At 44.5% G+C, this 23,066-nt stretch overlaps 1 protein-coding gene across 2 annotated transcripts in view; it reads left to right on the top strand.

Annotated features, from left to right (window-relative positions):
• The window catches only part of CLASP1 (cytoplasmic linker associated protein 1), a 270,250-nt gene that overhangs the window by 137,311 nt on the left and 109,873 nt on the right, over window positions 1–23,066 (top strand). For both annotated transcript variants that reach the window (XM_070423157.1, XM_070423156.1), the window contains exons 15-21: window positions 2,845–2,904; window positions 4,395–4,472; window positions 6,155–6,322; window positions 6,876–6,925; window positions 7,991–8,158; window positions 9,934–9,981; window positions 21,396–21,503. In XM_070423157.1, coding sequence (XP_070279258.1) covers window positions 2,845–2,904; window positions 4,395–4,472; window positions 6,155–6,322; window positions 6,876–6,925; window positions 7,991–8,158; window positions 9,934–9,981; window positions 21,396–21,503 — 680 coding nt within the window. The remainder of the gene's footprint in view (window positions 1–2,844; window positions 2,905–4,394; window positions 4,473–6,154; window positions 6,323–6,875; window positions 6,926–7,990; window positions 8,159–9,933; window positions 9,982–21,395; window positions 21,504–23,066) is intronic.

The following is a 23,066-nucleotide window of genomic DNA, read 5'->3' as shown; positions in this document are numbered from 1 at the left end:
TACCATACCCTTTTATGTAATGATGTTTACTTTGAATTTATATTAGTTCACACAAACACTCCATCCATGCTTTTGTTCCGGCCCTCCGGTCCAGTTTAAGAACCCATTGTGGCCCTCGAGTCAAAAAGTTTGCTCACCCCTGTTCTAGCCAGTGAAAGAGCCCTCCCCCCTCAGGCTTCCACCCAGTCACGTTAGCTGCCTGCTGTTCCCGCCTTCCCTGGGGTGTCATGTTGGTCCTGCCAGGTCTCCATGGATAGGGGATCCTTTTAAGCATGAGGTGGCCCCATATCCATCTTACGGGCACATGGCAGCCATGCGGAAGGAAAGGGCAATCATCCAACTGTATGAATCAAGAAAGAAATGTGCTCCTCACTCTGAAAAAGCTTAATTTTGAGCTGCAAGGCCAAATTGCATAGAGCTGAGGAAGCAGCCTGCCCTGGACCCACTCAGCTCTCCCTGGGATCAGCGCAGAGCGGCTTCGCCTCTCCTAGAGCTCAGCGTGCGAGGCAGCAGGGACGGGGCTGCCGGTGGGTCCCCAGGAGGCAGACTTGGGGAGGAGCGTTGCCTTGTCCCCCGTACTGACTATTTGGCCCGTTAGGAATGAGAGGACCCTGGGCAGAGCTGTTCTGCGGGGCCACAGTCACGTAGGTGAAAGGGTTCGGCACTTAGTAAAAGCTTAATGGATGATAACCCGTGTTAGAATTTGCTGCTGCTGCTGCTGCTGCTATTGTCTTACTGTTGTTGTAGGTTTCCTAGAGAAGCGCAGAGGTGTTTTCCTTTGTGTAAGGCAGAGTTGCTGCAGTGAGCTGACACCCATCTTTGTGGTGGACATTGCAGGGTGTTTGGTGCAGTAGCCGGCGTGGGCTGCCCTAAAAGACCATGCACTGGGTGACTGACCGCAGAGATGTACTCAGTTCTGGAGCCGGCGGGCTGCGGGCAGGGTGCCTGATGGTTGGTTCCAAGGAGGGTAGCTTGCAGATGGCAGCCTTCTCTCTGTGTCTTCACAAGACAGAGGGAAAGAGAGCAAGCTACCTGGTGTTTCTTCTTAGAAGGGTACCAATCCATCCCGAGAGCCTCACTGCATTACCTCCCGAAGGCTCCATCTCCAAATACCATGTACTGGGGATTAGGGCCTCCGTGTATGCATATTGGGTTAGCACAACTCATTCCGTGGCAGTTAGCAGTTCTGGCCTCTGCTGCAAAATGTGAGTAGCAAACTACAAGCCTTTGACAGTAGGAATGCTCCCCCCCCCCTCCCCCCCCATCGATTTCTGAGCCACTCCCAGATTGCTGTTCTGTATTCAGTCAGAGCGAGTACCGTCAGAATCATGTGTCTTAGTGCTGGAAGGAATGGGGACCACCTGGCTGTCGCTCTGCCTGTAGAAAGGTATAGAGGGCCCGAGGGGGGCAGTGTAACCTGTACCTACCTTCACTCTCTAGAATTGCTAAGAAATGCATTGTACCACTTCCCTGCCTTCAGAAGTTTATCATTAGTTAGAGATATTAAAACCAGTAACACAAAGCAGTATAAGAGTGAGTTACAGCATTCAGGGAGAACAGTGATCAAAACCAGCAGATAACATGCTCAAGAAGCTTCATAGAAAGTGGAAACTTGAGCTGCCTGCTTGAATGATGAGTAGGTGAAGAAGAGACAAGTTCTAACCTGATGTGTTTAATTGGTGATGTGGTTAAATAATGCCAACATGGATAGACTTCTGTGTTTGCTGTAAGTCTAAAAAGTTGAAAACAAAACCTAATTACAGGTGTATTTTTAATTAATACTTAAGACAAGAATTAGTACTAAAGATGGCTGTTTGCATTAAGAGAGAAATCCAGTGTGTTTCCTTGGAGAAAGTTTGCTTTGCAAACCCCCAAACTCCCCATGTTACCACCCCTAGGATTGGGGTGAATATCTCTCCTGTGTGCTTTAGATCCCCTGGTGCTCTAGGCACACGGTAACCCTTTTTTGTCTGTCCAGCTCCCTGGATTGTGTCTTAGTTACCATCGTATCTCTAGCATCTAGCAGAAGGTAAGGGCTTGTTAAAGATTTACTGAGTGGTTAATTGTATGGATTATGAGGTTTTGAATTAGGAAGATCATGGGAAGGAAAGTCGGGTCATTCGAGAAAGATCACCTTCTGACCTGTTTCCTTGAATGGGTTCCTAAAACCATTAAGATTTCTTCCCACAGAGATGGCTGCCCTGGCCTTCACCCAAAGTGGTGATGTCATCCAAAGGAGAGGAGACAGGAATGTTTCAGTGCACAAATCAGACTAAGAAATATCACAGAAGTGAAAAGGCTGAAAGAGAAAGGCTATTGAAAGATTGAGGAGAGGAAAATGGCTGAGGAGCTAGGAAAAAAGGATTTTAAGCACTTTCCTTCTTAACAGGAAAATTTGTCAAACACTTTTTGTTTTTCAGGGTGTTTTTTACTTTTTTGTGTGCAAGGCATTTTGTGAAATTAATGCAAAGACCAGTTGCCTGATTCTGTAATATACGTTGCTCTTCTGTGCATGTTTGCGTCTGTATCCACGTATTGTTTGAGGTAGAATAAAACACTTGAGAACGATGCACCCTGTGGGTGATGTTGCTGGGGGGAATGTTTGCATCCTGTCCCTATAGCTAGCTCTGGTTTTTCTCTTGACCACCATAGATGCTTCATTTTTAAAATTTTCTTTGACTTTGTTAATTCTGATCCCATCTTTATGTTCCATTTTTTAAATCATAAAAATTAGAAGTCACTTATCAATTATAAAAAGTAGTGTTGGGTCATTTAAGAAAAAAGCTTTTATTTTCACTAACATACAAATCACTAAGTTACATATTTTTTCTTTACAATTTTCAGACGCTGTTTTGAATTTTTAGATTTACTTTTACAAGAATGGCAAACACATTCACTGGAACGGTGAGCATCCAATTTGCTGTTTTTTTCCTCTGAATTGAATCTTGAGATTTAATTACTCAGTGAGTGGTCCACTTTCTATCAGCAATGAAGGAATCTAAGCATTTGTTCTCATGACTACATCTGTTATTTCTACTGCTCTGAGGCACATAGTAGCCTGGAGTGAACTTCACTGACTGGAGGATTAGTGTGTCTAGAGGTGTGGGCAGATGTGCACTGTGACAGCCACACAGCCGGGCTGCCCCTTCGCTGACTGGTCCTGCAGCTGGCCTCCTGGCTAAGGTGTTCTGAGCAGCCTGGGTAGATCAGAAAGTCAGCAATTTTCTCTTTATTCAGATTGGTGTTTGGTAAGTTTCACATCATCATAACGAAAACTGGGATTATGACAATTTCTGAAGAATAGAAGCCTGCCTCAGAATTTTGAGTCATTTTTTGTTATTTCTGAGTTAAATTTGGAGAAATAAATGCTGATTTTTGTGCCACTCATTTTTAATGATATATCATATAATTTGTGAAGATTTTCATAGCATATTAAACTTATTAGAGCGGCACTTTAATAAGTTGAGTGCTCCTGGGAGGCCCATCCATGCTGCAGTGGTCAGAGATGAAACGAAGCTGAGGTCCCTGGGGCACATTTTCACCTGGACATACTTTGCATCTAGAAGATAGTCTCACGTTTTTTTTCAATACTTTCTTGGTTTTTAATCTCATAGTACTACTAGTATATCCTCTTTATTTGGTGGCAGCTTTGGAATTTAGAGGAAAGTGGAATGAGGATTTAATGTGGGGACAAGTGAAGAGAATAGAAAAGCACAAAGAACTCAGATGTAGCCTCATGTATTTATTCACCTTCCAGCTCTGTGTTTGTCACTAAATACTGAATGAATGAAGGAGTGAGGGAAAAACTGTGAATGGGCTGGTAAAATTGGTAACTGCTCTTTGTTCTGTGAAACTATTCATTCCAGCATTTCCCTTTTTTAAAAACTTTGTTAAATGTCAATGAGACAGTTTAATGATTTCTTCTCACCTAGAGTAGAACATAACTAAAGAGAATACCTATCTATAAAATGCTTACATAATTTTATAAAATTGTTCATGATACATAGTGGAACTTGAAAAAACATTCTCTCTAAATACAGAAATGTGATGCAGATAGCTTCTTTAGTATTAAGATTATAATTGTCTTATTACAAATTTCCATAGAAACTAGTTCTAACTATGGAAAAATGGGATTTTGTTGTTTTGGTTCATAAAAGATTGAGCTAAATAAGTATGGCCTGAAAAAAATCAGCTTTAACTTAAGAAAAAAAATCACACCAGAGTGTACAGTTATCAGGGTGCTTGGGTGGGGGTGGGGCACTGGGACAGACGCTGGGCCCCCAGGACACTCTGATGCGGAAGCTGCATTGTGACTGAAGTACGTCTCACACTCGTTTCCACCTGCACAGCACATACGGTATTAATTGTTGCTGCTTTCTTTTCTAAATGTCTAGGCACATTTCAGTATTAGCCGAAACGATAAAGAAGGGAATACATGATGCCGACTCTGAAGCCAGGATAGAAGCCAGAAAGTAAGTGTGTATTTGTACACCACCTTTTCATAGGCTCGGGTATTCTCTGACTCCTTCAGTGAGCCCTGCTAAAGCCAGGCCAGAGTCCACAGTGACTTCTTTCCCCGCGGTCAATCACAGTGAGCTTCAGGTGCTGGTTGGGGGTGTGCGTCACAGTTAGGGGAGGGGTGAGCGGAGGCTCAGCGTTGGCCCAGTGATGACTTGCTGCTGCCATCACGTTTGAGGCAGTTCTGCTCCGTTCACAAGGCTATGGCCCCAGACGTTCAGTACTCCCCGGGAGTAATTTTACACTGTGACCGTGAACACCAGAAGTTTCGTGCTAGTCTTTCTCAGGCACAGGAGCGCATAGATGAGCACTGCCAGCTTTGCCTGTGGCGGTTTTTTCTGTGCTTTTGTGGTTGATCAGCTCCTCTTGACACAGGTTAAAACCTATTCTTGCCCTAACTGGTTTGGCTCAGTAGATAGAGGGTTGACCTGCAGACTGAAGGGTCCCGGGTTCGATTCCAGGCAAGGGCACATGCCCAGGTTGCGGGCTCGATCCCCAGTGGGGGCGTGCAGCAGGCAGCCAATCAGTGATGCTCTCTCATCATTGATGTTTCTCTCTCCCTCTCCCTTCCTTTCTGAAATCAATAAAAATATATTTAAAAAAATAGCAACAACCCTATTCTTTCTTACAAGCATGGAGTATGGTTATTTTGCTTAGCTGCATTAATACGTCCTGATCAATTACTTCCTGCTCTTTGTTCTCTCAGATAAATTCTATTTCTCTGGTTTCTGAGTTTTTTGGAGGACCTAACTATGACAGTGAAGTGCTCATCACAAGCTCATCTTGGGTGGTTCCTACCAAAGTAACTGAAATAATTAATAGCTGGTAAAAACTATTAGGAAGGTATTTGTTAATGACCTACTTATGCTGTTTTTATCCTTGTATTCTTCCCCTTCCCCAATTCATTGTAGTTCTTTAGTTATCATTTTAAGTAGTTCTGAACATCTTTCCTTTTTTTTTTTTTACACATTATCTAGGGCAATTTTTAAATACTTCAAATCAATGAGTGTCAAATTACATTGATAAAAACTACCATTAGTCCTGGCAGTGTCTCTAAATGGTTAGAGCACCAGCCTGTGCATCAAAGATTTTCAGATTCAATTCCTGGTCAAGGGCATGTACCTCAGTCGCAGGTTCGATCCCTCCCCCCAGTCTGGGTGCTTGCGCGAGGCAACCAGTCAAAAATGTGTCTCACATCCATGTTTTTTTTCTTCTTCTCTTTCTTTCTCTCTATCTCTATCTCTATCTCTGTCTCTCTACCTCTCTCTCTCTCCCGTCCACTCTCCAAAAATCAGTGGAAAAAAAAATTCTCCAGTGAGGATTAACAAAACAACAAAACTGCCATTTGTGACTCTCAGGTTTTAGGTATAGTTCTCCATGTTTCAGCTCCCTCTCCCTTAAGGCTCCCCAGTGTTCTTGCAAGGGAGCCTCTTTAATTTCCATTTTGTAATAGAGAAGTTCCTGCCCAGTGTCAACACGCCAGCCTCCTCTGTTCGTGGTGTCTTCCGCACCGGGCTCCGGGAGCAGGGAAACAGGCTGCTGGTCCCGGGACGTGTCCTGTCGGGCACGATGCAGAGCTCAGCGAAGCTCCTGCCGCGCCCTCACGTTAGGTAACGGGAAGCTGTGTTTTCCCGAGGTGCTACTGGGGGTTCCACAGTCACTTCAGCAGAGAAGCAGAGCACTTGTACCACACGCTGGAGTCCTCCTACCAGAAGGCCCTGCAGTCCCACTTGAAGAACTCGGACAGCATCGTGTCTTTGCCGCAGTCCGATCGCTCGTCTTCTAGCTCTCAAGAGAGTCTGAAGTAAGGATTCATTCGTGTGAGATTTTATGTTTAAAATCTGCTGCATAAAAACACAACTTCTAGCTGTGTTTTTACATGTACAAGCCTGTTATAAGTCCCCCTTCAGGTGGTTCTGGTACGAGGTAAGACACCATGGGAAGGGTAAGAAATAGGTGGCCTTGGTCCTCGCCATAAGTCGATTTTAGTTACACTGATGTGATGGTTCAGTAGTAGAGTTAGTGTCTTCTGAGAGCCAGCAGTTATAACTGCAGGACAGGCTTGTAAAGGGAGGGCGTTCTGAACCTGAGGCTGAATGTCACGTCACCTTTACTCTGTGTTTCAGTGTCTGTCTCTAGGTGGGACTGCTCTCTGTGTGTTTGCAAGATAGTCCACATTGGAATGGTAAAGCTTTCTCAAACGGGGAGTTTGTAAGATTGTGGGCCAACTTGCCTGAGAAATTCTGAAGACTCCGAAATCATTCTTCATTATCATAATTTCCAGTTATTGATTGTACTTGTATTAATGCAGGTCAAGTGCATATTTGAAAATAAGCAGGTGTCTACTTTATTTCCAGTCGGCCGCTCTCTGCCAAAAGAAGTTCCACTGGAAGTAGCGCCTCTAGAGGTAAGCTGATGGGCTGGGCATTGCAGAGGCTGTGACTCACCTTGGTTAGGGCTGCATGGAAGCCGCCCCAGCCCCTGCCTCTGCCCCTGCCCCAGCCCCTGCCCCTGCCTCAGCCCCAGCCCCTGCCCCTGCCCCAGCCCCTATCCCCTGCACCAGCCCCTGCCCCAGTCCCAGACCCTGCCTCGGCCCCAGCCCCATCCCCTATCCCCTGCACCCGCCCCTGCCTCAGCCCCAGCCCCTGCCCCTGCCCCAGCCCCTATCCCCTGCACCAGCCCCTGCCCCAGCCCCAGCCCCTGCCTTGGCCCAAGCCCCAGACCCTGCCTCGGCCCCAGCCCCATCCCCTATCCCCTGCACCAGCCCTTGTCCCCGTCCCAGCCCCAGCCCCAGCCCCTATCCCTTGCATCAGCCCCTGCCCCGGCCCTGGCCTCAGCCTCAGCCCCAATCCCAGCCTTAGCATCAGCCTCAGCCTCAGCTGGTTTGCAGTGTGCACTCCCCAGCAGAACTCCCCTTCTCCAGGGCCATGAGCTGTGAGGACGGCTTCTTCAGGCAGAAATTAAGCTCTGACCTTTCCTCACACATGTCCCCCAGCATGTGGATCCTGCCACACGCAGTGCGGCTCCTCCACTCTGGTCACTGGGTCAGGAGCAAAGACCACGGGTGCTTAGGGCAGCGGCAGCTCCGCGGCCTTGGGCGGGCGGGAGTGGGCAGGGGTTCTCCAAGGGGGTGGGCCGCTAGGTAAGAGCACACTTTTGCCACATTGTGAAGAGACTGGCCAGATGTGAACAATTTTTTGTTTCACTTCTCATACTAAGCAGAAATGTGGTCCATCTCTGTAGTCTGTGATTGCAAGAAGACAGATGCAATAGTGCATATAGTTGCAGTCCCTTCTCTTTCCTCAGCATGGACTGAACTGTCTTCAGGGACCAGGAGAAAGTGTTGGTCAGTGCTGTGTCCAGCCTTTGTTAAAACTTGATATTTGCTGTAAAGAAAAGCAAAATTAGTTTAACAATATATGTGTACAAGTCTATGTGGTTCTTGCTAATGTTTCTTTCGTTACCACCACAGCTTCTACCGTCAGCACCAAATCTGGGTCAACGACTGGGTCCCTCCAGCGATCCCGGAGTGACATCGATGTGAATGCAGCGGCCAGTGCCAAGTCCAAAGCCTCAGCTTCAGGCTCCGCGCCCTTCAGTTCCGCAGCGGCCTTGCCTCCGGGCTCATACGCATCCTTAGGTAACCAGATCTCTGCCACCTTCCCCGTCTGCTCCTTGAAGTGACACTTACCTTTGCTCTGGCTCACTTAGCTAATTCCAAGAGCAGTCCCTGAGGAGCTTGCCACTGTCACAGGGCTGACGTGTGAGATGAGTGACTGGCCCATTGCAGGTTAGCAGCTCCCTTCCGTCGAGCGTCCCCTTTCTTTGGCGCATCCTGCTTGTTAGTGACGAGCAGGTAACTGGTGCTCACATGGTGTGTGGCACTGAGCACGGCCTGCCTTCAGCTCCCCTTCCTCAGGGTGGCGCCCATGCGCTCCCTTCCGTATTGCCAAAGCTGGGTTTCCTCCCCTCCTGACTTTGGTGGGAGCAGAGCAGGCAGGGTCTAGTGAGGAATTCACCAAAGAGAGTCACTGTACTTAGATATTTTCTAATTTGAAAATGTAATTGGACTGGGAGTGGGGAAGGCTGGGGGTGGGGTGGGGGTGGGGTTGGGGGAGGGGTCGGGGGAGGGTCCTTTGAGGCGTGGGGTGGACTTGTTAGCCAGCGTTACCATGCTGTGCAGAAGAGCGTTGTCTCCCCTGTGTCACTGTGGGAGGAGCGTGCACTTACTCTAATGACAGCCTGAAAGAGTAAAAAAATAATAATTCTCCAGAGAGTGAGTGTCTGACGGAGGGGAAGTGTCTCAGCGGACACAGCACCTGCTCTCCATTGGCTGACGGCTTCTTTAATTTTATTTTTGTGCAAGTGAAGTCGTCCAGAGCCAAAATCTGGGGGCTTAGCTGATCAGTTTGATTTTGGATTCTTTGGAAATTAATACAATTTAAACTTTTTGAAACATGGACACTGAATTATGTGGTTTACATATTAATTCCAAAATCAGTCCTAAAGTTAATGTCCTGAAAGTGTTGTGTACATGGAAGCACAGTGAGAGAACGCCAAGCGGAGATCCCGGGCCTGCCGCTCATTGGTATCCTGGAGCAGCCGTGGAGCCCGAGTCTTCCTGGGCCTTAAATCAGCTGCAGTCATAGCCCCCAGCTCAGATATGTGACAGGAAGTCATACAGAAGAGAAAGAAACTGCAGTTATGATAGGAACATTGTTAGTTTGAAAGGTAGATGCGCTCTGGAATGTTTTTTAAACCAGTCTTGTGTTCTCTACGGAAATGCCTTATACCTGGGCGGATAGATACATGGATGGATAATACGTTTAGGCTGGGAAGAAACCCACCCGGAGCGCTCCTTTCCTGCCGTGTGGCCTACGTAGGAGTCTCTGTGATAGTCTGTTGACATGCAGCCACAGCAAGAGAGAAGTCAGAACTCCCTCTCCCTCTCCTGCGGTGAAGTGAAGTCACTATGTTCAGTTCAGTTCAGTGTTTGAAGTGCTTACCAGTGTTTCAAGCACATTTGTTTCATTGCTGGAAAACTTGAGTAAAAACCATTTACAGTCCTCAGGAGCCTCTGTTTTCTGTTCACATTGGATGTTGTAACATAGACTTCCCTCGCTGCTAGGAGAAGCACCCTGGCCTTTTGGCTGATGATGCAGGACTGACCTTTGGAAGCACTGATAACTTTTCAGCCCAGTGTGCCCTCTTCCAGTGCTGAGACTGGAGTCTTCTCAGTCTCTCCCCTTTTCCTGACCCTCTCTAACTTTCCTTATGTTCAAAACGACAGCAAACACAGCCACCCTGAAATGCAACCTACCCTTCTGAGGAGTTGTTACCGTTACTCTTAGGCTGACGGTTACACCTGTGCAGAGGTGTAGCATTACAGCTGATGGTCCTTTTCCAAACTTCTAGAGTCCAGACGCATGAGGGACGATGTGGAGTCCGTAGGCCTTGATTCAGGTACCATGTGCAGCTTGGCTGCTGGCGAGTAGCTGGGTAGGCACTGCTAGAGCTAGCTTCTCTGGGCTTCCTCGCCTCTGCCCTTAGTTGACTCTTTAGTAGTTTAGTTTTTAACCCCGTGTCCTCCCCCAGCCTCTTCTGCTGGTACCTTGTTCCTTGAAAAAGGAACTCTTAAGAACGTAAGTTTGGCTGAAAGAAAATCAGCAATCACTATCACTGAGACCTGCCCTGGTGCCCTTTTTTGTGCTTTCCAAAGGCAAAAAGCACATGATTCTAACTAAACTGATTTCAAGAGAAGCCACTTTACTTGCTTCAGACTCTGCTTCGCTGTTGAACTTGTTTCCTTTTTTATTTTTATTTTAAATTGTACTTTTGCTTTTTTAGTAGCTAATAACATTCTGCTTTTTAAGTTTTTAAATGTTACTAACTGTTCCCTGTTACCCCTCCCCTTGTTTTTTAATTTGCTTAAAGATGGTACTGCCACTAAAGCGGAGGGTAAGCGGTTTGTGTCTGTGACGGAGGTGTGTCTCCCTTCCACGGCCCTGTGCTCACGAATGTCTCCTCCCGCCCCCGTCTCACGGAGGTCCCTGCATGCGACTGCACGCTGCCCCCTGCCCTCCTCATTGTGTCCACTGGTTTCTGCCTCACCTCTACCTGAGTTCTCTCTTCTTGTTCGGTGGTTCTCGTGAATGAGCACTTGAGTATGCTGTTCGTGGTTTCAGCTCTGAGCGCACACTGGGGAGGAGTTGGTGACATTGTGTGTCGCTGGCCCCAGCTGCCGTCTCAGAGCTTGTGACTCCTGAAGCATTTCCTCACCTTTTGTTTCCTTTTGTGTCCTTCTCTTTACTTTTGTGCTTTTGTGGGCCTTCAGGATTTGCTTTCCTGTTTCGAAAGTGAATTTGTGTCAATTATTCAGGTTAAAGAGGGATAAAGGTTTTCTACCAGGTAATTTATAGAAATTGTTAAAAATGCATTTCTATCCCCCAGTGATGTGACACCATGCCATTTTTATTTGTATCACTGAGCGTACCCCAGTCATTCATATGTTTTCATTCATTCACTCCCCAGGCATGTAGTAAGTGCCTCTGCGTGCTGCGGCCTCTGCTCCACACAAGGACATAGCACGGTGGCCAGAGTGTCCAGATCCACTTGGTTTGGTTCTGTGCTGTTCTCTGGAAGGCCTCCCTGATTTCGCATTGGCCTTGGATGTTAGACATGGCCGCCGAGTGTGTGTGGTCTTTGACTAGCACATGCTAGACAAGATCATCCTTTTACAAAGTCTCTAGAGAGAAAGCATGATACTGTTTCACACAGTTGGAATTTAGAATGACCTCGTCTGCTTAAGATAGTGGCTTAGGCACACCAACCCTCAGGATCATGGGTTAACAATTAGGGGTGCTCGTTTACTTTCATATATTATTTAGGACTCTAAAAGGCTAACCTGCAGAGCAAACTGGATTTTTGTTGATATGTGTAGTTCACGGTACTTTGTTTATGAAGGGAGGGAGAGATAGAAACCTCTATGATGAGAGAGAGTCACTGATTTGCTGCCTCCTCTATGCCCTTATGGGATCGAGCCCGCAACTCAGGCATGTGCCCCGGCCGGGAATCGAACACTTGTTACCTCCTGGCTCATAGGATGATGCTCAAACCACTGAGCCATGTGGGCCAGGCAGTTCACAGTACTTTTAATCCATATACTACTTCCTAAGATAAACATAGTCCCAAGATCAATGTTCTTCAAACTTCTCATAAAAATTACCTAAAAGAACAGAGGTCCTGTCCTTCCCCTGAACATTCTGATAAAGTTCGAAGCAGCAGGTAAATAGGAATTTTCAAAAAGCCCCCCCACTGGTGATTTGTGGGGTTGGAGAAGTTTGTGAAACGAAAAGTTACCAAAAATGAAAAATGGAAAAACACCTATGTCATAACGAGAGCCTCATTTGTGATAGGAGCCTGACTCTGGGTGTAATTTTCCGTTTTTAGCTGATAGGAGTAATTATTTATTTTCCTTTCCCATAGAAACCATCTTTAATAGTTTCTCAGCCGAGGTGGAAGGACAGTGTGGAGGGTGGAACACAGTAATGCTGATGAAATGGAAAGTGAAAGACACTGTGAGGGGAATTATATTTTTCCCCCAGAATACCTTGATTGATATGCCTGTATAACACAGTTGAAATAAGTCTGTTATTTTAGCCAACACTGGGATTTTTTTTCCTTTTTAAAAAAATATATATTTTATTGGTTTTTTACAAGAGAGGAAGGGAGAGAGATAGAGAGTTAGAAACATCGATTCAGCTGCCTCCTTCATACTCCCTACGGGGGATGTGCCCGCAACCAAGGTACATGCCCTTGACCGGAATTGAACCTGGAACCCTTCAGTCCACAGGCTGACACTCTATCCACTGAGCCAAACCGGTTAGAGCTTTTTTTCCTTTTTAATCAGTTTTCTTTTTACTAGTCAGAGCAAGTTCAGAAATTTGCCTGTTGATGCCTGTGCTGACTGACAAGAAGTTTCTTTCTGGTCCTCATTCCAGTGGGGGAGGGAGAACATGTGGGCCCTGAATTGTACCGAGTTCAGAATCAGACAGAGAGGGCTCCTCGAGTGGAGCCCCCGAGCCTTGGTCTCCGTGTCCCAGGGCTTTCCCAGGGCCGTGCGGCGCAGCCGACAGCAGAGCCTTGAGCCTGGGTGAGGAGGGGAGAGGCAGAGGGGCCCCTGGGAGGCCTGTAGCTCAGTGTCATTCCTCTGTTTGTTGCAGCAACATGACTGGGCAGTGATGTTTAGAAAAGCCACAGACAGTTATGAGAAAAAGGCAGCAGTAAATATTACAAAGTGTCTTGTCATAAGTTTCCATATCTGAAATTTTGGAATCATTATGGGCCTTTTAAAAAATTTATTTTAAAAAATCTGTTAATTTTTACCATCTAGCTTCTGAGATAAGAAGAAATAGGTACTGTTATTATTAGGAGACAAAGATGATTTTGAATTTGTGCTTGGATGATCTAAATTTAAAATTCAGACAATACATTTAAATTTTGGCAACTTCATTATTATAGTAATTGAGAAAAATATATATTCTTTGGAGGTTATTTATTATACACATCGAGTAGTCTTTCTAACATTTATGACTAATTAGAAAAATGTTTTTTGTGATGAACCAAAAGCTCAACTATTGGACAAAAGTTTACTTCCAGGACAGCCTTCAGTGTGTTGTGTTCAGTAATTTTGGGAATTTGAAAAGGGAGCATTTATGTAGTCTATTATACTGCTCAGGAGAAAGTTTATGACTAGATGTTGAACTTGTATGGCAAATAAATACACTGTCTAATTTTCTTTAGCTACTATGTTTAGAAAATTTGTTTATTCATATTTTTCCCTGAAATAAGTAATTTCAAGTGAAGAATTACCATGTTTGAGTGACCTGTGTGGGTACTAATAACTTACGGTTAGTTTCAGAGAATAGACGATCACATGTTATTAAGTATAGTCAGAGGCCGGCATAACTATTGGCGGCTTCAAGGTTACACAGTAGAAACTATGGAGCCTCGTCTGCTTTGCCGAGAGAGGAACCCAGGTCTTAGTTTTACTGAGAACTAAACCATTTGGTATTCTTGTACTTACACCCAAGAATTCTGAAGTGTAAGTGGTTGGCTTTTTTTTACACAATGCAAAAATATGTATGTCTGCATATAGAAGTAGAAGAGTGTTACGAGTGTTTATCTTTAAAATATGTAAGGAAAGTTACTCTTTTTGGGAGAGTATTTGTAGGTAGCAAAATTTACAACTGATCAATTTCCCAAATTTTGATTCTGTCAAAAATGCTACCTGTGAGTAGAGATTGGTTTAATTGTGCCCCTGAGCAATGAGTCGTAAAATAGATCTGTATGCAAAATGTCCCAATATGATGACAGTTGAGATTTACCTAGGAACCTTTTAATTTTTATACCCTCTAAACCAGCGGTTCTCAACCTGTGGGTCGTGACCCCTTTGGCGGTCGAACGACCCTTTCACAGGGGTCGCCTAAGACCATCCTGCATAGCAAGATATTTACATTACGATTCATAACAGTAGCAAAATTACAGTTATGAAGTAGCAACGAAAATAATTTTATGGTTGGGTTACAACATGAGGAACTGTATTTAAAGGGCCAGAAGGTTGAGAACCACTGCTTTAAATTGAGAGTTGGCTCAGACTTGAAACATGGGGGACAAAAACCAAAACACCCTACTGTATGAAGCTAAGTGGAAATTTAAAATTACCTTAAGCTAAATGGGATATGGGAAAACCACGCCTGCAAATTAAACCAGGTGCGCAGGTTCCGTTTCCTGATTTGAGGGCTTTTGTAGAAGAATGGCAGTGTGATTGGAAAACTCTTCAGCGGTGCTATTAGAAAGCCACAGACACGGACGTTCTCTCTTTACTCCATGAAAGCCAAAGACTGCACTCCTCTTACAATTCTTTGTTTTCCTCTGGGTCTGCTTTTCTCTGGGTAGATGTATTTGTCGATGTGCTTGTCCCTCCCTGCAGAATATTTTTTGTTGTACAGTTGTCTAATATCTCTTATTTCTATTTCTCTTACTTACTGTGACTTTCTTTCATATCTACTTCTGTCTGTCACAATACAATACAATACGAATGAATGAATGTGAATATGCCATTAACAAGTCAATACAGAACTGAAGACTATTTTTACTGTTTGTTACATTTATTGAGTAGGCTTTGTTTTTCCTAAAGACCACAGACTATTTTACATAGACTCTAAAACATACACAGGCAATTCACAGTAATAGCACCAACTTAATAAAATAAAAAAACAATGTCTATGAAATAAATAAATATCTGAGTACAGCATAGTAGAGGCCCTTTAAATTTTGCCCCCAAGAAGGATTTTAAGGATGCCCTGAGGGCTCAGTTACTAAAGTGAGTCCCTAGGGCAGGCAGGAAATGAGCCCTTGACTTCACCAGGTGAGTATCATGAGTTGGCATGAAGCCAGCTTGGTCTAGGTGCTATGAACCCATGAGAAAGTGGAAGTGCTGTGGATCCATGAGGAAGTGGAGGTGTGTGGATCCATGAGGAAGTGGAGGTCCTGTGGGCCCATGAGGAAGTGGAGCTCTGTGGATCCATGAGGAAGTGGAGGTACTGTGGGCCCATGAGGAGGTGGAGGTGCTGTGGGCCCATGAGGAAGTGGAGGTGTGTGGGCCCATGAGGAAGTGGAGGTGTGTGGGCCCATGAGGAAGTGGAGGTGTGTGGATCCATGAGGAAGTGGAGGTGTGTGGATCCATGAGGAAGTGGAGGTCCTGTGGGCCCGTGAGGAAGTGGATGTGTGTGGGTCCATGAGGAAGTGGAGGTGTGTGGATCCATGAGGAAGTGGAGGTGTGTGGATCCATGAGGAAGTGGAGGTGTGTGGATCCATGAGGAAGTGGAGGTACTGTGGGCCCGTGAGGAAGTGGAGGTCCTGTGGGCCCGTGAGGAAGTGGAGGTGCTGTGGGCCCATGAAGAAGTGGAGGTGTGTGGATCCATGAGGAAGTGGAGGTGTGTGGGTCCATGAGGAAGTGGAGGTCCTGTGGGTTCATGAGGAAGTGGAGGTGCTGTGGGTCCATGAGGAAGTGGAGGTGCTGTGGGTCCATGAGGAAGTGGACTGGGAAAGACCATTCTCTCTTGACCTTGTCCTAGGCCAGTGATGGCGAACCTATGACATGCATGTCGGAGGTGACACGCGAACTCATTTTTTTGGTTGATTTTTCTTTGTTAAATGGCCTTTAAATAGATAAAATAAATATCAAAAATATAAATCTTTGTTTTACTATGGTTGCAAATATCAAAAAATTTCTATATGTGACCTGACACCAGAGTTAAGTTAGGTATTTTCAAAATGCTGGCATGCCGAGCTCAAAAGGTTCGCCATCACTGTCCTAGGCAGAGGAAGAGAATACCTTCCCTGACTTGTTACAAGCTCTCTTGTCATGCAGGTTGTTTCAGTCTTCCTTCCCTGTGGTGTCTGGGAAACCCCACTCTGATGAATAAAGTGGTTGGGTTGGTAGGTCCCAAGGGTGCCTGACAAGAACAAACACTGAACTTTTACAGAGGAAGCCACTCTCAACCTGGTTCCTTGAGATCCCCACAGATTTAAAAGGGTGGGGCCAAAGTAGGGTTACAATTGTGAGTATGCAAAACAGTTTATTCTTGTATTAATTGTATTATTTTCCATATGAACAGCTTTAGACTACTTTTGCCTGCTCTGTATGCCAAATAGGAGTTCATAGTTCAAAATTGTGTAACCAGACCACCCAGGGGTCCGGAATGCCTGTCACTACTCGAGCCAATTCAGCAGAGAAGGGTTGAATCATATCTGAGCGTCTATTCCAATCCTGCCGGCAGTGTGGGAGAGCATCAGGTCCCCCACAGAAATCTGCTCTGCCCTCCCATCAGCCAGCTGCTTATATTGGGTAGAAGGACAAGATTATGTGCGGAAGTAGGAATTGCAGGCATGGAAAGTGGGCACAGGATAATCATCACAGGTTACAAGTCATGCGGGCTGAGGGGGGAGGGGCAGGAACCAGATTACAGGTAATAGGGGAAGGGGCTTGTGAAGAGCAGGTGCCTCCAAGACTAGGTGCCACAAGGTTGTAAATCTTTTCATAATGATAGGGCAGTTCTTGGGAGGATGACCAACTGTATTCCAATGTTAGCTCCCATATCCCAGGGCGTACAACTCTCAGTGAGTGTAGAAAGTGCTTTCTCTAATCAGAACAGAACCATCATGGTTAACAGAGCATGATTAATATTTCTTATAATTGTAGCTGGTCCCCAATGTATTCTATTTCTGCCTCTAACATTTACATCTATAATGAGTTAGAGGTAGCAGAGAGAAAGAAAAGCATACCCTAGTACTTGTAAGGCTCTTTTATATAATACAAAGTAGCTGTATTTAAGTGCGTTTTTTTTTTTTTAATTTCTTTATTGATTTCAGAGAGGAAGGAAGAGGGAGAGAGAGATAGAAACATCAATGATAAGAGAGAATCATTAATTGGCTGCCACTGGGGATCGAGCCCGCAACCCAGGCATATGCCCTTGCCTGGAATTGAACCTGGGACCCTTCAGTCCGCAGGCAGATGCTCTATCCACTGAGCCAAACCAGCTAGGGCAAAAAGAAATAAGTAACTTGCATTTTTAGCAGTCTGCAGAATTTATTAGTGTGATTGATCCTGCCAGTTGAGAACATATCACTAATCAGAATAAAGGCAGGAAGTCACACATCTCCAAAGCAAAAGCAGGAACCTCAGTAGGTGAGGGCCAAAGCTGGCCGCACCCTGGGGAATGCGGAGGCCTGGGCATTTGCTGTGATGAGTGATGAGGATATGGAGGACAAGAAGCAACCCAAAACCCACCCAAGACCTACATCATCAGTGATAAACAAGAAGTTAACTGTTAAACTGGAGCAGATAAGAGGGAATTTTGCCATTCTTAACCTTCATACGAGGGTAGAGGACTCCCTTCAGAATTTACAGCTGCCTTTGTGGTGTGAAAACCCAAATAGATAATCATTTTAAAGTACCTGTGGATTGCTGGTGTCCATAGAACTAGCAAAAGCAAACAGATCCTCGTTGGAAGAATTCAACTGCAGTCTAGATCTTGATGTGGCTGTTTAGCACAGGTTTTATAAACACTGATGCCTCACCACACTTAGGAGAAGGATCCTCTTATTCTCAGAAGATGCAGGCAAAGCATTAGAAATTCAACACACGTTTTTGACAGCAATTCTTAGCAATTAGGAATAGAAGTGGTTTTTTCAACCTGTTGAAATATCAAACTTTTTGTGAAATTTCAGAATTATCCTTTTTTTAAAATGTGGCCCAAGGCTGTGGAGCCTGCTGCCATGCTTTTCTCTAGTGGTGCAGCCCATGTCTAGGACAGCGGGTAAAAGCAGAGGAACGAAAGGGCAGTTGTTTGAAGCGAAAAACCTGAAGTCTTATTTGTAGATGACATTCTATTTAGATAACCCCAGATAATCTACAGTGTAAATTAATAGAATTAATAAGAGTTTAGCAAGGTTCCTGTTTAAGACCAAATATAAATAATAATTATGAACTTATTTGTCAATAAGTTTAAGTATAATAAAGTTACTGTGCATAATATAAGGCACCTTGTAATAAGTCTATAAAAATTTAGTAAGATATTTTGGGAAAAATATAAAACTTTATTGAAAGACATTGAAGAGAGTGAAATTCAGAAAACATTAGTGAGTGGGAAGATCATTGTCAGAAAGCTGTCTTTTTCCCCCCCAAAATGCCGCATAATGCCAGTCAATATTTTAATAGGTGTTTTTGTTGTTGTTTTTTCTCCCCCAAAGGTGTGTTTTTGTTGATTTTAGAGAGAGAGGCAGAGAAAACATTGATGTGAGAGAGAAATAGCGATTGGTTGCTTCCCGTATGCACTCTGACTGGGGGGTCAAACCCATAGCCTTTTAGTGTATGGGATGACGCTCCAACTAGCAGAGCCACCCAGCCAGGGCTAGGTCTTCTCATTGTATCTTCACATGCATAATGAGGAGAGCAGAGGGCCTTAGGGAAAGTAGGTTTATTTCCCCTACCAAAGAGCAAGACTTTTGTTAAAAGCTCATCACAACGTGGTGATGCTGCATGCTATGGACACATGGACTGTTGGGACAGAATGGACAGCTGAGGAACAGACACATCTGCATATACTGTAAGTATTGGTAGATGTTGGAGATGGCTTTGTAGATCAGTAAGAAAGGGATTGAGTAAATTGATTTGGACGTAGGTTAGTCATATGGAAAAAATGAAATGGATCTCTCCTTTACCTTCTACAGAAAAATCAGTTCCATAAGTGACCTCACCAAAAAAATGTTGAGCAAAACACTAAGTTTTGGGAAAATATATACCCTATGGTATAATTAAAACTATTTAAAATATAAAAAATAATGCCATATATTTTTTCAGTTATGCAACTGAGAAAATATTGTTGAGAAGAAAACATTGAAAGGATAAAGAAATACAAGAGAATGGTGAACACTGGATTTAGGATCCTATTACCAAATGTAGAGGATATAGGGACATAAGCAAAGAAGATTTTTGTCTTATAAGTTGAATGGGTATGGCTGTTTATTTAAAAAATCTGTTTGTGACTTAAATCTTTTATGATAAATTTAAAGTAAGAAATTAAATTCCATCGTTTTCATGTTGATGTTGCCTTGGTGACTGCCTTGATTTAGCTCGGTGATTTCCATGGGAAAGTAAAGACTCCTCACTCATAGGCCAGCAAGGCAGCAGGCACAGGTATCCAAACTAACAGTGTGATCTTGGACAAATTAATTATTCCCCACTTCTCTGTTCCCTCATCTGTAAACTAGGTTCACACATGTACACTCTTAGTATAATATATGGTATAGCTCTTAAATTTTACTGTAGATTCTAGAGTTTGTGTAAGTCTTTCCTTAAACTGCTATGAAGTCATTAATTTTAGTTTTAATGCAGTGCTTTTATTGCTCCTTACCTCCCTTTTTTGAAACTTTTTCAAGCCTTATGATTTGTTTTTCTGTGTACTTTTCTGCAGGTTTTCTCAGATGATGAAGTATAAATTTTTTTTAAATATATTTTTATTGATTTCAGAGAGGAAGGGAGAGAGAGCGATAGAAACATCAATGGTGAGAGAGAATCATTGATCGGCTGCCTCCTACATGCCCCCTACTGGGGGTCGAGCCCATAACCTGGGCATGTGCCCTGACTTGAAATCGAATTGTGACCTCTTGGTTCGTAGGTTTATACTCAGCCACACCGGCTGCACAGGTTATTCTTCTAATTAATTAATTAATTAATTAATTAAGCCTCACCCAAGGATATTTTTCCATTGATCTTTAGAGAGGGTGGGAGGGAGGGTGAGAGACAGAGAGAAACATCGATGTGAGATATACACATCAATTGGTTGCTTCCTGCACATGCCCCACCAGGGTGGGGGATCGAGTCCACAACTGAGGCACACACCCCTGACCACAACCCAACCCAGGACACTTCAGTCTGTGGGCCGACACTCTGTCCACTGAGCCAAACTGGGTAGGGGAGAAGTTATTTTTAACAACATAAGAAGCCAATAGGGATTCAAAATGGTTTGTGTTTTCTCCATCAGATTCCTATTCTGATTGAATTATGGACGGAGAGGCATTTTGTATCCCTTGGAAACCACAAAATGCCTGAATTTTAAAAAGTTTAACCCCTAATCATACTAGTCTGAACATCAATGATTTTGCATTTCTGAATTCATTTTTACTGTAAGGTTTCATGGTTTAATAATTGGAGTTAACAGATTGCTTTACTATGAGTGACAAATTCTTTTCATAAATGTACTTTTTTTTAAAAAAATTTTTTATTTGATTTCAGAGAGGAAGGGAGAGGGAGAGATAGAAACATCAATGATGAGAGAGAATCATTGATCGGCTGCCTCCCACAAGCCCCCTACTGGGGATCAAACCGCAAACCTGGCATATGCTGTGACCTGATTCCATAGGTCAGCACTCAGCCATGAGCCATGCCAGCTGGATTACAACATTGTATTATTTTTAGGTCGTTGTTTTTCTAGGACCTAGGTACTCCTAAGATTTATTCTTTCTTAAAAATTATTTTTAAATTACAGTTTACATGCAATATTATTTTGTATTACTTTCAGGTGCTAATTTTATTTTAATCATTTGCAACCTAGAAATTTACGGGCATACATGCTTTAAATTAGAAGTTTAATGCTACATATCAAAACACATTTTTTCCCCAGGATGTTGTAGTTTTTGTTGATTGCTGAATATTTTGCATTTGTTCCTTTTTTATATTGTATTTTTCTTAAGACAACAGCTAATATTTTCTGATTCTGGACATTTGACAGATTTCTAGCCAATAAAAAAGAATTTAACTGAAAAATTTTTGATAAAAATATTCTCCAATAGATATCACCTCCTCATCTGAAAATATAATATGCTAGAATAATTGAAACACGAGGTACCTGATAGGTTCATGACTCACTCTCAGGAGTTCCTAACTTTTTAAAAAAAATTGATTTGAGAGACAGTCAGACATTGATTGTTGCTCCGCTTACTGATGCATTCATTGGGTGTGTCTTGTATGTGCCCCGACCAGGGATCAAACCCACAACCTTGGCGTATCAGGACAACACTCTAACCAACTGAGCAACCCGGCCCGGGTCCTTTACGTATTTTTAGAATTTGTGTGTACAGATCATAGGCTTGTGTGTGCTCCTAGGAAAACATGTCAGGACCCTGGGTGGGGAAGACCTGCTCCCCCTGTCGGTGGCCCAGTCAGTGCCCCTCGGTCATGTGTGGGTTGTTTGCTTGTGTAGGTCGCACTGACTGAAAACCTATGGAAACACTGTTTTTGCTGTATTCTCCAGGTCGAATTCGTACGAGAAGGCAAAACTCCGGGAGTACCACCAATGTCGCCTCTATACCTTCTGATAGTCGAGGCCGCAGTCGCGCTAAAGTGGTTTCACAGTCCCAGCGTAAGAAATCTATTTTATGTTCTCTGTTAACTAGGTTTTATTCAACAGCCCATTCTCATTGACTTCAGGGGGAAAATGCTGTGAGTAATCTTGATGTTTCTTGGGTAAGCTTACAAAATGGGAGTATTCAAGTGTACTTTTGTCTCCTGTCCAGGTGATTTAAATATTTTATCATTCCTCATTAAACATTAAAATGTGCTTTCTCTTCCTCTCCTCAAGTCTCTCCAGTTGAAACATGCCCCATTGTTCTATTGGTAGGCAGTCCTTCTGTCATATCTAGGAGCCGTACCTGGGGAGAGGCCGGGTAATGCGAGGTCCTCTTTCCAGTGCTCATAAGTAAATCCATTGAAAGCTCTGCCCTTTAACCTTCTGTTCTAACACCGCCACCCGCTCCTGTCTCCTGGCCAGCGTGGGCTCTTGCTTGCACGGCTGCCTGCCTCCATGCTTGCTTCTCTGTATATGTTGAGTCACTTAGTTTGTTAGCCTGACACGTGAAAGCAGCTGTAGAAGGAATGACTGCATCCCTAGGATCACCCCTGGTGTCTCACTTTGAGTCGCCTGCTCCCTCTCTGCATGTGGAGTGGAGCTGGGTGGCCGTCTCCTGGGCCCGGGGAGTGGAGAGGCCTTCCCCTCCCCAGGAGCTGCCCTGCTCTCTCCACACAGCACTGCAGTGTCTCCTCCTGTGTAGAGAGCACTGGGTCTGTGGCCAGACCCTTGGTTCTCTCCTCGTATTTAGGATGCCTTCTCAGCAGCTTCTGAATTTAGGTCCTTCTCCATATCCCTTTGATACTATGGTCCTTACGTTAAGCTAGCTTATACTTTTCTGGAAAGAAAGCGCAAGGTTAGTTGTATTGCTGCCTTTGGTGAGTTGACAGAACCCAGGCTTGTCTGGCACAGAAGCCCCTTTTCCTACTCGATAACACACCACACACACCACAGCACACACACCACAGCACACCACACCACACCACACCACACCACACACACCAACCACACACACCAACCACAGCACACACACCACATCATACCACACCACACCACAGCACACACACCACACCATACCACACACACCACACCACACATACCAACCACACACACCAACCACAGCACACACACCACACCATACCACACCACACACACCACACCACACCACACACACCACACCACAGATTGTAAAGTGTAGCCCAGAAGCTTCTAGAGCCTCAGGGACAGTACCCCGGCTCTGTTATTCTGTTGAGCCCTAGTGTTGTCTGGAGCCACAAGCAGATCTCATACTCTGGTCATGGTCTCTTTCAGCTTCAATATGTTGACATTGAGTTGAATAAAAAGTGTCTAACCCTTTAGCTGTGTAGCACTAGTTCCTTTCTTAGAGAGTGAGGGTTGAACGGAGTTTTACGTTTCTTCCTTTATGTCTGGCGTGTATTGGCATTGGCCTCTGCCGGGGTCCCTGCTCCTCGCTGGTCCTCTGCTTAGAGGTGGTGAGGATGAAAGTCCCTCTGGAATGGTGTTGAGGGGGATGGTTGAGCCTTAACTAGGTCTGACAAAAACACTGCACTCTCCCTG

The sequence above is a fragment of the Myotis yumanensis genome, unplaced genomic scaffold (assembly GCF_028538775.1).
Source record: "Myotis yumanensis isolate MYYU_CA2020_CCGP unplaced genomic scaffold, mMyoYum1.0.hap1 SCAF_8, whole genome shotgun sequence".
Taxonomy (NCBI): Eukaryota; Metazoa; Chordata; class Mammalia; order Chiroptera; family Vespertilionidae; genus Myotis; species Myotis yumanensis.
The sequence above is the reverse complement of the archived record's forward strand: the minus strand, read 5'-3'. Positions and strand labels throughout refer to the sequence as shown.